At 51.3% G+C, this 13,266-nt stretch overlaps 1 protein-coding gene across 1 annotated transcript in view; it reads left to right on the top strand.

Moving 5' to 3' along the window:
• Window positions 1-8,979, top strand: part of SDC2 (syndecan 2) — a 92,629-nt gene extending 83,650 nt beyond the window's left edge. The window contains exons 3-5 of the mRNA XM_055128648.1: window positions 1,674-1,807; window positions 5,278-5,413; window positions 6,642-8,979. Of these exons, the coding sequence (XP_054984623.1) occupies window positions 1,674-1,807; window positions 5,278-5,413; window positions 6,642-6,805 (434 nt within the window). The 3' untranslated portion in view covers window positions 6,806-8,979. The remainder of the gene's footprint in view (window positions 1-1,673; window positions 1,808-5,277; window positions 5,414-6,641) is intronic.
• Window positions 8,980-13,266: the final 4,287 nt, after the last annotated feature.

The following is a 13,266-nucleotide window of genomic DNA, read 5'->3' as shown; positions in this document are numbered from 1 at the left end:
TCTGTACACTTTTCAGGAGCTTGCCCCAGTGGGGCATCCAGTCTGAGGGGCCAGGGGGAGTCACACTTCAGTAGCTGTTGAAACTGACTTTTTACGGGGATGAGTGCAATGAGGGTAGGAGAAAGGGAGAGAAGCCACTTGGGAGAATGGACCTGCTCTGGATAGAGGACCCTGGTGCTGAGGTCAGGTGGCAAAGAAGGAAGCAAGGAGACTCTAGCAGGTCAGGGACCATGGCTAGAGCTGAGGGGACCACGTGGAGATGCTGCTCTGGACGCTGGGCAGGCCAGGGGCTGAGCTGAATCATAGCATGGGGATACCGCTGTGATGGTGTTAGGCAGGGGGAGGGCGGGAGGGTCCCTTCTGGGGCTGTCAACCAGCAGGGACCTCTTAGGAAGCACGAACAGAGGTTCTGGAAAGATCACAGAGGTGCGGAGGAAGCATGAGGGTGGAGAGAGAGTGGAAGGAGAGATAGCACAGCAGGACAGTGCTTGCCTTGCCCGATTCCTGGCACCCCCTCAGGTCCCCCAAGCAATGCCAGGAGTGATCCCTGAGTGCAGAGCTCCGAGTAAGCCCTGAGCATCTGGAGCAACATGGGGAGAAGCCGGTGTGGAGGGTGGTCATGGGTCTGCTTTGGTCAGTTCCAGGTATGTGGTGTCTTCGACCATTCAGGGGAAAGGGCCGGAATTCCAGAGGAAGTTGCAGGGTCAGGAGCCAGCCCAGGCGCCATCTGTAGGACAGGCCTGGAGCTCTGTGGCATGGGACTGAGAGGGGAGAGAGCTGAGGGGACGTTTTGTGTCCAGGTAGACGAGAAAGAACCAGCGGGGGAGACTCCAGGGGCCCACGAGGTGAGGGAAGCCGGGAAGCCGGAGTCTCAGCAGCCCAGAGACAGGCTGTCCAGAAGGAGACAATGGCTGGCGAGTGTCCGGTGGGCCTCGGACACTCTGTCTGATGAGGGCCAGTTTGGAAAGGGCCAGCGGTCACGGCGACATGAGGTCACTGGTGACCGATGGTGCAGTGAGACGGAGAATCCAGCCGAAGGGAGACACATGAGGGGAGTTGGTGGCGAGGAGCTGGCGAGTACTCGAGACACAACTAGAACTGGGGAACGGCAGGTGGGCAGAGAGGGCAGCAGCTTCTGCCAGGCCAGGAGTCAGCTCTGAGAAAGGTTTCCTTCCTGGTGGTGTTTTGTTGATGTTTGTTTTGTTTTGGGGGGGGCATACCTGGGGCTGCACTCAGGGATGACTCCTGGCGGTGCTCTGGGGACCAGAGGGGATGCTGAGGATCGAACCCAGGTCAGCCACATGCAAGGGAAATGCCCGCCCCGCTGTACTGTTGCTCTGCCCACCCCCCTTATGGTTCTGATGTGGGAAAATGCCACGTGTTTCAGCACAGAAGAGAAGACGCCCCATCGAGAAGGAGGGATTGAATAGGCAAATGGCAGAATCGAAGGTTTTTTGGGAAGTGTTCTGGACCACTGGAGCACCGTCATCCTGTTGTTCATTGATTTGCTTGAGCGGGCACCAGTGACGTCTCCATTGTGAGATGTGTTCTAGAGAAGATTCTAGAAACAGTGTCCAACTCGGGAAGGGGCAGGTGTGCTTGAGCAGAGCCGGGAGGTGCAGGCGTGGGGAGGGCCGTGGAAAGCTGTGAGCCTGTCTGTGCTCTCTCTGCAGGAGCCGAGGAGGACATGGAGACCCCAGAGCAGACGACATCGAGGCCCCTCCCCAAGATGCCCATCCCCAGTGCCACGGCCAGAGAGGAGGGCGCCCCGCCCAAGACGCAGAGCAAGGCGCCCGCGCAGACAGAGGTGCGCCTGGCGGGTGGTCCCCGCACTGTTCTGGGGCAGCCAGACTGGAGAGAGTTCCCCTCCAGCCCACCCCCAGCCAAGCGTGGCTCTCCCCTCCCCACCCCCCCCACCTGAGGACTCGTCACAGCTGGCGCAGTGTGGACACCTCTGGGGGACAGGAGATATAATACAGTGGGGAGGGTGCTGACCTTGCATGAGACCCATCCAGGTCAGACCTGCAGCATCCCATATGGTACCCTGAGCCCACCAGGCGTGATCCTGAGCACAGAGCCAGGAGTAACCCCTGCGCATTGCCAGGTGTGGCCCCCAAAATAAAAACAAACAAGCAAAAGACATCGTTTACATCCGGGCTCCCAGCTGTTCTGGCACATTCTGTGAGTTCTGGCAGATGGTGACTGGCATATGCATCCTGCCCTGTGGGTACTGAGAGAGTTCTCAGCTCCTAAGACTCTTCTGGGTGGCCCTCTGTCCTCACAAACACTCCTGGTTTTATCCCATGGCTCTGCCTTTTCTGGAATGTCCTGTTGTAGAAATCATCCTGGTGTCACCTTCGCAGATGGACTCTTGTCACTGCAGAGTATGCTTTTGAAACTATTTATTTTTTCTGTTTGGGTCCACCTGGTGGTGCTCAGGGGTTACTTCTGACTCTGCACCCCAGAATTAACTCAGGCAGTGCTTGGGGGACCATATGGGATGCCGGGGATCAAATCTGGTTTGGCCGCATGCAAGGCAAATGCCCTACCTGCTGTGCTATCTATAGCTCCAGCCCCCTTTTGAGACTTCTTGACATGGCCAGTGACTTTCTTGACCTCTGCTTGGCACTCAGACCTAATTTCTGTAACACACACACACACACACACACACACAAAAATACACATATATATAATTTCTAGTCCAATTAAGAAGCAAAACCTTAAAAAGAAAAAAAGCAGAACTTTTCCAGTGTAGTTGACTCGGGCCCAGAAAATGTGGTTTTCTTTTCTAGAGCTTGTTCTATGTCAGAAAAGCGGGAACTTGCCGTAGGTTGGAGGGCCAGGCCCGAAGAAGAGGGCTCAGGGTGGGGTTCTGAGCCAGGCTTTCTCCATCTCCTCTGGGTGGATAAACGCTCACATCTTAGTGACAGCAATAAGTCCGTGGCCAGCCTTGTCCACTGCAGGACATGATTAGTTAGAGATTTGGGGCTTCAGCAGGGAGCCAGGCTAGGAGCTGAAGACAAGGAGGAGTTGGTGGCTCTGGTCTCATTAGCCCGAGTTGCTGGAAGCCGAGGCCTCTCTCCTCAGGGGCTGATGTCAGCTGGGGATGCATGTTCCTGTCTGAAGCAGCCTGGGGTCTCCGCCCTGGAGCTTGGCCTGCCCAGCAAGAGACCACAGCCGCTAGAAGACGCCTTCTCGGCTAAGGGGCCCACAGGAGCACCTGGGCCAGAGGGACTCCTGTGGTTTTAGAAGAGCGCCAGAAGTAGAACTCTAACCCAGGACCGGCACCAACTCAGTTCCCTCCCCCACAGCGCTTTGGACTTGTAGGTCAGCCTCCATTACCTAGTTCTTAACGAGGACAGCCTAGCTATCCCAAACGCATTAGGCCAACAGGCCACTAGCTTGCTCCAATCAAAATACTCCCCAAACTACCAAAATAACGATGATCACAAGAACCTATACAAACCTAATCTAAAAGAACACATGCCCTGGAGCTGGGCTGGAGGCCCCAGATAAGTCACACAGGAGCACCCAGGAGGAAGGTAACATCCTTGAAGGGGAACGAGAAGACCACCACCAACCGAGCCCATCCAGAATCCTCCCTGGCAGCGAAAGGGGACACAGAGTGAACTGGAGGGGCCCACCTCCATACGACAGCAGCAACATGGGGAAACTGCAGACCCCCACCACGAGGAGTGGAGGGAGGAAAGAGTCCAGAAGCCTCAAAAGGGAGCACCCGCATACACAATCTCTCTGATAAAGGATTCAGAGATGAAATGGTGAGGATGTGCAGTGAGCTCAAAGGAACGGTGGAACAGACATCCAATAAAATAAATGCAGGAGGATATGCAAGAAACAGTGGGACGGATGGCCAGTAAAATACAGGAAGAAATGAGAGCAGAAATAAGAAAGCTCCGAACAGAAGTGTCACTAATAAAGAATTCAGTAGATGAAATATAAAACTCAGTGGGTGCCCTCAACAGTAGAATGACAACAGCCCAAGCCAGAGACCGGCCTGCCAGGGCCACCTCTCAGAGGTGGGCTGGGGGGCTCTCAGAGCTGGCATGCTGACTAGAGCCACAGGCTGCTGCCCCTTTCTGTGAAAAATAAAATGCTGCATGGGGGCTGGAGTGATAGCACAGCGGGTAGGGCGTTTGCCTTGCACGCGGCCAACCCAGGTTTGATTCCCAGCATCCCATATGGTCCCCCGAGCACCGCCAGGAGTAATTCCTGAGTATAGAGCCAGGAGTGCATCACCGGGTGTGACCCAAAAAACAAAAATAATAAAAGTAAAATAAAATGCTGTCAAGCTGGAGGCCCTGCGGGATGGTGGGAAAGTCTGTTGCAGTGGTAAGAGGCAGGAACACCTTCCCCGTGTCGCCGTCCCTTCCTGCCCTCCGCCATCTGCCCTGCCCTTCAGTGCATGTCAGCAGTGATGAAAGTGATGGATGGGGCGTGGGGAGGCAGCCCGTCAGCCCTCTGCAAGTTGGAGGGTCTTTACAGGAGTCAAGGGACCAGTTCCTGTTAGATGTACAGGGACGCCCCTGCCCAGGGGGTGGGATGGACGAAGCTCTCGAGGCTTGGAGACAAGTAGGTGGAACACACACACAGGCTCCTGGCATGGCGCCTGCCCCGGAAGGAGGGAACGGGAGCGAAAGGCGCAGGTGTTGGTGGTGGGAGACATAGGACAGAGTACTCGGCCCAGTTACACACCATGACGGTTGCAAGGGGTGCGAGGCCTCTGGAATACCGCGGTGCTTGGCCGCTTTTCCCGAGGGAACCTTCTGGAGCCAGCCACCACTGGGCCTCGCCCGTTGGAGGCAAGACTCGTGGGGGGAGGAGGGGCGTTGGAGTAACAGGCGGTGGGGACGCACGGGTGCTGCGCCAAGGGGTGAGGCGGGAGGTAAGGGGGCCTGGACGGGGCTGTTGGAGCAGGGAGAGGATGTGAGTTACTGCCAACGCCTGACCAGGGGCCGTCCGGGGGCTGTGGCTGGGAGTTCCTGCCCCAGGGCTGCCAGCTGGGGTCAGCCAGGGGGTTGGATCATGCCGGCGGGGGTCGGGGACAGCTAGTTCCTTGTGCAGTTCTGCTTTAGAGTTGGGGCAAACCCACAATCCTTCTCCCCTATGTGTGCAAACCCTGTAGGGCGTGTAGACTTCACACCGTGACTTCCCCGTCATTCCCCGGAGTCTCTCGGAAGGAAGCAGAGTCTGGTCTTTCTTCTTTCCAGCACATCCTTTTCTGATCGTTTTCTGCCCACCCCCTTCTGTCCCCTCCAGTCCCCTGAGAAAGCAAACAAGGAGATCGCTCCCCCGTCAGAGTCGGAGAGAAAGACGGGCACAGCTGAGGAGGACACGGATGTGTACACGGAGAAGCACTCGGACAATCTGTTCAAACGGACGGAGGTGCTGGCAGGTGAGAAGCGGCAGGTGTCAGCTGGGGCGGTCTGGCTTCCCCAGGGAGAGCCCTGTCACCTGTCCTCGCTCTCACGTGAGAGGCGAGAAGCTGAGACAAATGTCTGCCGTGTCCACCAACGCTTCATGGCTGGCCACCAGGGCTGGGGAGGAGCTGGTAAAAAGAGTTTAAAAACCAGCAGCAAAAAGATGTTGGGGCAGGGCTGGAGAGGGAGAGGGAAGCTCTGTCTGCTTCACTCCGCCCTGATTTCAAAATAAACTTCAGAGCAGGGGGTGGGGAGCTGACCCGGAAATGCCCTTGGCCCTGAGGGTGTGGGCTCTGAGTGTCTACCTTGACGATGTAAGTATTAACGTTGGATTTGGAAAAGGGGAAGATTTTATAGGTTAAAGGGGACCAGAGCAATAGGACAGTGTGGAGGGCATTTTGCCTAGCACACAGCTGATGTAGATTCAGTCCCCAGCACCCTGTAGATTCCCCTAAACCCTGAGTGCAGAGACAGGAATAAGCCCTGAGCAATGCTGGGTGTGTGACTCAAGAAGCCAAAAATAAATTAATTAATTAATAAAAGAAAGGCAGCAGCCTCTTCATATCTATGCTTATGACACTTCAGTCAATGGTCTTATCTGTTTTGAGTTGTCATTGAGAAGGTACTGAGAAATTAGACGAAGAAAGGTGAGCACTAGAAAGAGGATAAAGAGGTCTTTCAAAGCAAGGAATTAGTTGAGGTTGCAGATTTTTCTTAGTGAGGATTTGGTAGACATTTTAAGGCTAGTCAAAGAAAGCATTGTACCTTCTTGAATTAACAAAATTGCCTGGTTGCTTCATTGAATCCAGTTCTCAAAATTATGAAATGTTGTTGTTTTTTTTTAACCAAAACAAAATAAAGTGAAAAACCTCCCAGACCTGGTGAAAATTCTGGTTTTTACAAAGAGGGAAAATGAGGAGGGTACAGGCGGTGGGAGGGAACCCCCAATGAGGGCATGCTTCTGGCACTTTGGTGCTGGGGGTGATGTTATTCACAGAAAAGAAAGATGCTCAACCCCGAACTTCCTTAATACTGTAAACCAAAGCTAATCCAGTCACTGGTATTGATTCTGATGGGAAAACCAGGCGGGTCTTGTACAGTAAGCCTTTTCTAAGAGTCTAACTAGACCGGGGTTGGCAAAGCTAATTTCTGCAGTTCCTCGAATCTCTTCTAAACATGATGTCCCTTCTGGCCTGTTCACAGCTGTCATCGCGGGCGGGGTGATCGGCTTCCTCTTTGCAATTTTCCTCATCCTGCTGTTGGTCTACCGCATGCGAAAGAAGGATGAAGGTAGTTACGACCTTGGCGAGCGCAAGCCATCCAGCACTGCTTACCAGAAGGCCCCCACGAAGGAGTTTTATGCGTGAGACTCCCACTTCGTGTCTCTATTTCTGAGATCACTGAACTTTTAAGAAATAAAGCTTTTGCATAGAATAACGAAGATCTTTGGGTTTTTTTGTTGTTGTTGTTTTCATTGTCATTGACACGCCACTTGGGCGCTGTAATGAGAAGATCCCGTTGTATTTAAAACTTTCCATGTATTTCTTTAGAGCAACATAAGATTTCGAGGTAACATCTGCAGTGTTCTGTGAATAGCAGTGGCAAAATATTATGTTAAGACGAGATGCTCATGGAATTGGTTGACGCTTTTACTGTGCAAGTGTAGAAACTGTTTGTCTTTGCTGGCTAGAGCTGGAAGCTGTCTGTCAACCTTCTCTAAGACTGACTTGACCGATTGGTCTGACTCTGTTCATTTTCCCATTGTTCCCCTCCTTCTCCGCTCCCCACTGTTGTGCCCTTAAGAACAAAACTCTATACCTTTCGTAGTTGTTACGGTGCAATTTTGTCTTTGGAGAATTCAGAAAATGGTAATTTCGTGTATATGTGATTTTCCAAGATGTAAACCTTAACCTCCACTTTGTATAAATGTCTATGTGTTAGACTATCCATTTTACACTCGCTTTTGTTTGCCATTACATGTGGCTTCAGGCAGATTTGCAACAGCAAATTGATGTGTAAAATTGGATTATGCCCACAAAACTGTTCGGTCATTTCTATCTGGTCAGACCCCGTCCCGGGAGATGGGATGGGAGTCCCTGACGCGCCTCAGCAGACCCAAAGATGCTCACAGTATTTTGAGAAGTTGCTGCAAATGCCTTGGGCCACTGTATTTGTTCATTTCTTGCAGTTTGACGGTCGGGGTTGGAGGGTGGGGGAGAGTCCGTTTTTGCTTTTTAAAAAATGCATTTAAGTTGTAAACGTCCTCTTAAGCCTTTGAAGTGCCTATGATTCCTATGTGATTCGTCGCAGACTGGTGTTAATGAGTATATATAACAGTTTCAAAGAAGTTGGTATTTTATAAGCACAGACAATTCTAATAGTAACTTTTGTAGTCCTGCGAATAGACATGACTTGTAATTTGGGAACATAAAAACTACTGAATAAATCATGTGGCCTCCTATTGAAAATGTCACTGTTCTAAATTTTGTGTATTTTCGATCAGCTGTCCCTTTTCTAAGGACCGCCCGCTGGGGCCGGATGTCTGAGCATTTGCTCAGTGCTCGTAGATGAACACCAAAGAGCTCGTCGACAGTCCTGTTGATGAGCAGATTCGCTTCTGAACTAGCCAGAGATAACGTGAATGTATTGTCGTGCGTGTGAGTGGAGGGATGGGCAGCCTACCAGGAGACCGGGACGTTCGCAAGCTCCCCAGGCTGGCGGGTGAGGGATGCTTGCTGTGGCAAAGAACTTTTAGTGCTATCAATCCCAGAGCACAGAGGGGCCCTGTCCCGATGTGGGTATCCAAGGGTTAGTCCTAGAGACCGTTTGACCTTGGAACGCTTGCTCCAGATCTCCCCTTGAAGTTTATCCGCAGACCTAACTAATTGCTCGAATACCCTTGTCTGCATGCCAGGGGTGCAGGGGGCAAACTGACCGGCTCCCTGCCCAAGATTGAACTTGCTAGAAAGGATGGAAGAATGAAGGTCCTTCGTTCCTTCCTTCTAGCCAAATATTTATTTCCTTTTTCTATTTGGCCATCCATTTTATTTCCAACCATTAGCCACCCGACTTAAGTAGGAAGAAGACAGCAAAAAAAAAAAAAAAAAATAGCAATCTTCTCCATGTATGCTTTGCTTTCTATAAAAGATGGACACTTTCTCTGGAGTCTTCCCTGGAATGGCCGTAGAACCCAATCAAAACAAAACTTTCCAGCAACTCTTGGAGCTGTGTTTACTTAAATTCTTAATGGCCTTAATTCCTGGCCCATCACTTACAGAATCAATCTGCTTTGAGGGACTGAAAAGAAAGAATAGCAGTTCCCAGCCCCCTTGCTGTCTACAGCTAGAGAGGCTAAGAGCACAGTCGGGGGTGGAGATTGGGGGTTCCAACTGCAAAGCAGAGTCAATTCAGTGTGGAGAGTAACAACTGCTGGGGAAATCTGTGCCAGGAAAAGAACATTTCTGGCAAATATTTTGTCACTGCTGTAAAGCAAAATATTTGTTAAAGTGCCAAAATAAAGTCTGTCGTGCTGAAAGTAAAACATCATTGTATAGACTGGCATTGAGTTTTCTTCGACTGTATGTTTTCTGCTTAGTTTTGAAATTCCTTTCCTTTGAAGACGCAGTAAACAGTGCTTCTTTTAAAAAAAAAAAGTGTTCAGGACAATCTTGAGTAAAACATAAATATTAAAGCCGATGTGAAAAGTTCCTGTTTCCTTAACCACCTGTAAATGATTTTCCGTGTGTGAACCCAGCTTTATGTGGAGAAATTTGCACTCTTTGGAGGGGCCCATTTATTTGCAGCCTGTGAGGGTAATGGACTGGGGGGGCGGGGTGAATCTAGTGTTTTCTTTTGTAAGTTTTGGCTGCAGAGCCGTAAGCGGTACCTGAGCTGCAGAATTAAGACCAGGTTCACTGAGTTGAGTTTAAGTTGGATTTTGGTTGACAACATTACAGACATTGCCTTCTATACATGGTGTCAGCTAATATAAATCCTTTCTGCACTTTGGGGAAAAGAAACAACTTGAATTATTGCTGGGTTTCCTCCAGAGGAAGAAGCAGTGTGGAACCTCCTCACCTTTGAGCGCAGACCTTTAGGTTTATAAACGTTTCTGAATGGTGGCATGGGAGAGAAATTCACTTCGGAGGTAAGCAAAGAAAAAACAAAGCATTTATTCGGGGGTAGATTCCTCTTAATTCCAACACGCTGGCTCATCAAAGACTACCTGGACATTTTGAGAAGCTGAGATAGGAATATTCTAGCTGTGAGCAAAAGGGCAAACTGCCAGGGAAAAATTTTAACTTGCAAATACCAGCACAAAATGATTTGACTTTAAGAGTTCAGACTTTCTGAGACAGGAAGTGACCAGTTAGGACCATGGCTGAAAGATCCTGATTCGGGTTTGTTGGACAAGTACAAGTGAGTTTCTAAAGCAAAGGTTAATAAAGGAATAGGAGACACTTGGAGTCAGAATGCGGGTCCCCTCGCCAGAGGAAGTAGCCTTGCTTCCACGTTTCTCAGCCAGACGAGCAACTGATGAAAGTAATAGTACCAGCATGAGCATTGGTGCTGGCACCTCCCCGAGAGCTGCAGTTCCTCTGCACAAGTGTCTCGTGACCAATAGGACAGTAAGGGGGCACTTTAATGAGGGGGGAAGAGTCATGATTTTTCAGGGAAGATAGGGGGCTCTGGGGCGTAGATTTCCTGGAGTCCAGTTACTGTTTAGATTCTGACCACACTGGCTTCTAGAGGTTGTCCCGGCACATCTAGAGGTTGTCCTGGCACTTGTCAGCTGCCGTGCTGGCGAGTGTGACTTGTGTTGTACAAACGTATTGGAATAAATGGGAAATCATCCCGTCGGTAACCTCGTCCTTCACCCCAGATTCTCCCAACTCTGGCCATTTCACGAGTCTCAGTCTTCCTTGTCCTCGCCTCTCGGAGTATTTGCCCTCTATCACACACAGACTCTTTTGGTAAAAACATCTGTAGTCCATACACACACCAGGTGTCACTTCAGAGAAGTGCTGTTTTCCCCATCAGAGAACATTCTTCTACCAGGAATGTGACTGACATTTTGTGTAACTTTATAACTCATTCATATATCAATATTCATACATTCCAATATCTGAGACATTTCAAAACATTGAGAGAAAAAAATTTAAGCAGGCAGAGGAATGATCACCCTCCTAAATATTGTAGAGTTAACTTTTTCATCAAGATTATCTTTAAAGCTTTATTATGATTATATAATGGTGAGCAAATACATTGTAAAAAGTGGTTTTAAAGAGCAGTTTTAGGCAACACAGTCTCTATCTAGCATTTCTAAATTTTGAGCTTCTGGTGGTCATTCGTGAAACTCAAGAGAGGTTACCTGTTAACAAAGGGTGGATGAAAAAGAAAAGGAAAAGAATTGAGGGACCAGAGAGATAGTTCAGTGGATAAGTCTTGTACACATCTGACCTGGCTTATATCCAGACACCCCATGTAGTTCCACAACCCCCACCAGGAGTGGTCCCTGAGCACAGAGACAGGAATGAGCCCTGAGTATCACCAGGAGTGGCCCAAATGCCAAAGAAAAAAAAAAATAGGATGTACAAGTGTGGCAGGCCTCAGTGCTAACGTTTTTCTGACTGAAAGGAAAATGAAGGTTCAGATTTGGCCATTCTGGCCATCCCATTTAAGTCTCTTAGAAAGCTTTTTTTTCCCCAAAGATGAGACAACAGTCTCCACATTCAGTGGTGAAAGTCTCACAGTAAATTTTGCCCACCCAGTGCCCCCCAGTCACGGTGATGTCACTCCTCCCTGAAGGTGCTAAGAGTTCAGTCCTTCCTGCATGCGGCCTGCAGCCTTTTTTCTGACCAAGGAATCACGGTGACTTGGAGCACTGGAGCTGCGAGGCATTTGCTGGACGCCGTCATCAGCGCGAGTCTCGTGAGAGAGTGAGAGCTGACGCTTTGCGGACTCGAGGCTTCTGTCAGACTCAGGCCTTTGTGCTGCTTCACTCCAGCCGCAGGGCAGCTGGCACCCACTGAGCTGGCGCACAGTCTGCTGTCACTCCTGCTCAGAGCTGGGGTCTTGTGGGGAAGCAAGGGGCGTAGGACCAGGCTTTCATGGGGGGAGCGAGGGGGAGAAGACAGGCACCAAATGGGAAGCAGCCACAAGTGGCCAGGAGCAGCTGGTGGTCACCTTGGGGGATGCTTGGGGTCGGGGCTGGAGCGTCACCCCGGCCAGCCTCACAAGGCTCTGCCATGGCAAAGGGCAGCCGCCTGCCCCCTGGCCGTGCTGTGGGTCAGGAGGTGATGCCCTGACTCAGTGGCCTGCTCCTTGTGTCCCCGGAGGACAGGATCTTTGTGCGGGCCAGCCCTTCCCAGGGGGTGTCCGTCCTAGCTGCTTCGCAGGCTCCAGCTGCCTCCTGGACCAAAGCCAGCCCGTGCTTCCTGCTCCCTGGGACTTGCTTTGGACAATGACCGTGCAAGGGACAGGTGTCCCCCCACCCTGCAGACCAAGAGCTGGGCTCACTGTCCCGTGCTCCCTTTTCTCCCCAGGAAGCACTTTCCTTCTCCTCCCTCACTACCCCCTGGATCCGATCTCCCCTCCCCTGGCTGTGGTGGATTCCGGCTTCCCTCCCAATGGCAACGATACACGAGTGGACAGCAGGTGGGCAGTCTGAGGGGCCACTGAGTGTGCAGAGAGGTAAGTAGCTGGAGGGGAGCAGTGAGGGGGGGAGGGAGCAGGGCTCTGGAAACCACCCTGACCTTCTAGATGATTCCTTCTGCAGTGTGGGCGTTTGGGACTTCCCCAGAGTCCATGCAGAGAAGGCATAGGGTCTCCCATGGTCAGGGGAAGAGACACTGCAGCCTGGAGCGCTCGTGGAAGGGAACAGATAAGCATTAGCGCCATGTCCGCCTTTGGCAGGAAGTCAGAATGATCTGACTACTCAGGAAACATGCCTAATATCGGAGTTTCCTGCCAGGAAATAATTGGCCAAATAGAGCAGCGCCTCTCCCGAGGGGGGCTTCATCTGGGGGTCACTGAGACTGGGTTTCCACTTCCTTCTTGACACTCGGCCTGGGCAAGCGGCAGCGGAAGCTGGCACCTTCCTGGGCAGCCCCGCTCCAGAGCGCGTGAGAGATGGCCTCTACCACGAGCTCAGCAGCCCACGCCCAGCCTTTCTTTCTTTTTAGCACTTTATTCCTTTCCCCGCACAGAGCTCATTTTTCCCCCTGCGTGGGTCACAGCTGCCAACACCGGTGCACGGCTGGGTGGGGACTCAGGAAGGGACCACTGAGTACAAACAGCACGGCTCCCGCCAACAAACCGTTCCTGGTTCTCACTGGGCAGCAGTGAGCACTGAATCGGTCTCCGGCAAGCCCACCAGGAGTGATCCCTGAGCACAGAGGCAGGAGTCAGCCCTGAGCACTGCAGAGTGTGGCCCCCAAACAAGCAAACAAAAGGGGTGTCTCGAGGGGGTGAAGATGGAACCGTATTGGGGTGGGGAGATTTCAGGCAGCTAGAGCTGAAGCCACGCAGAGTGTGACACAGGGGTTGGCACCTCCAGGGACGGGTCACGGACAGGCGACCCCCACAGCTGCTGAGGGACATTCTCCCACCTTCACACAATGTTTTTTTAAATTTTATTTTCATAAAGTTGTTTAACATAATTGATTATATTTAATATTTCAACACCAATCCCACCACCACTTTTTTGATTTTTTTTTTTTTTGGCTTTTTTGGTCACACTCAGCGATGCTCAGGGGTTTCTCCTGGCTCTGCACTCAGGAATTACTCCTGGCAGTGCTCGGGGGACCCTTTGGGGTGCTGGGGATCG

The sequence above is a fragment of the Sorex araneus genome, chromosome 2, assembly GCF_027595985.1.
Source record: "Sorex araneus isolate mSorAra2 chromosome 2, mSorAra2.pri, whole genome shotgun sequence".
NCBI classification, from domain to species: Eukaryota; Metazoa; Chordata; class Mammalia; order Eulipotyphla; family Soricidae; genus Sorex; species Sorex araneus.
Note: the sequence above shows the minus strand (reverse complement) of the source record. Positions and strands in the feature narration are given on the sequence as shown.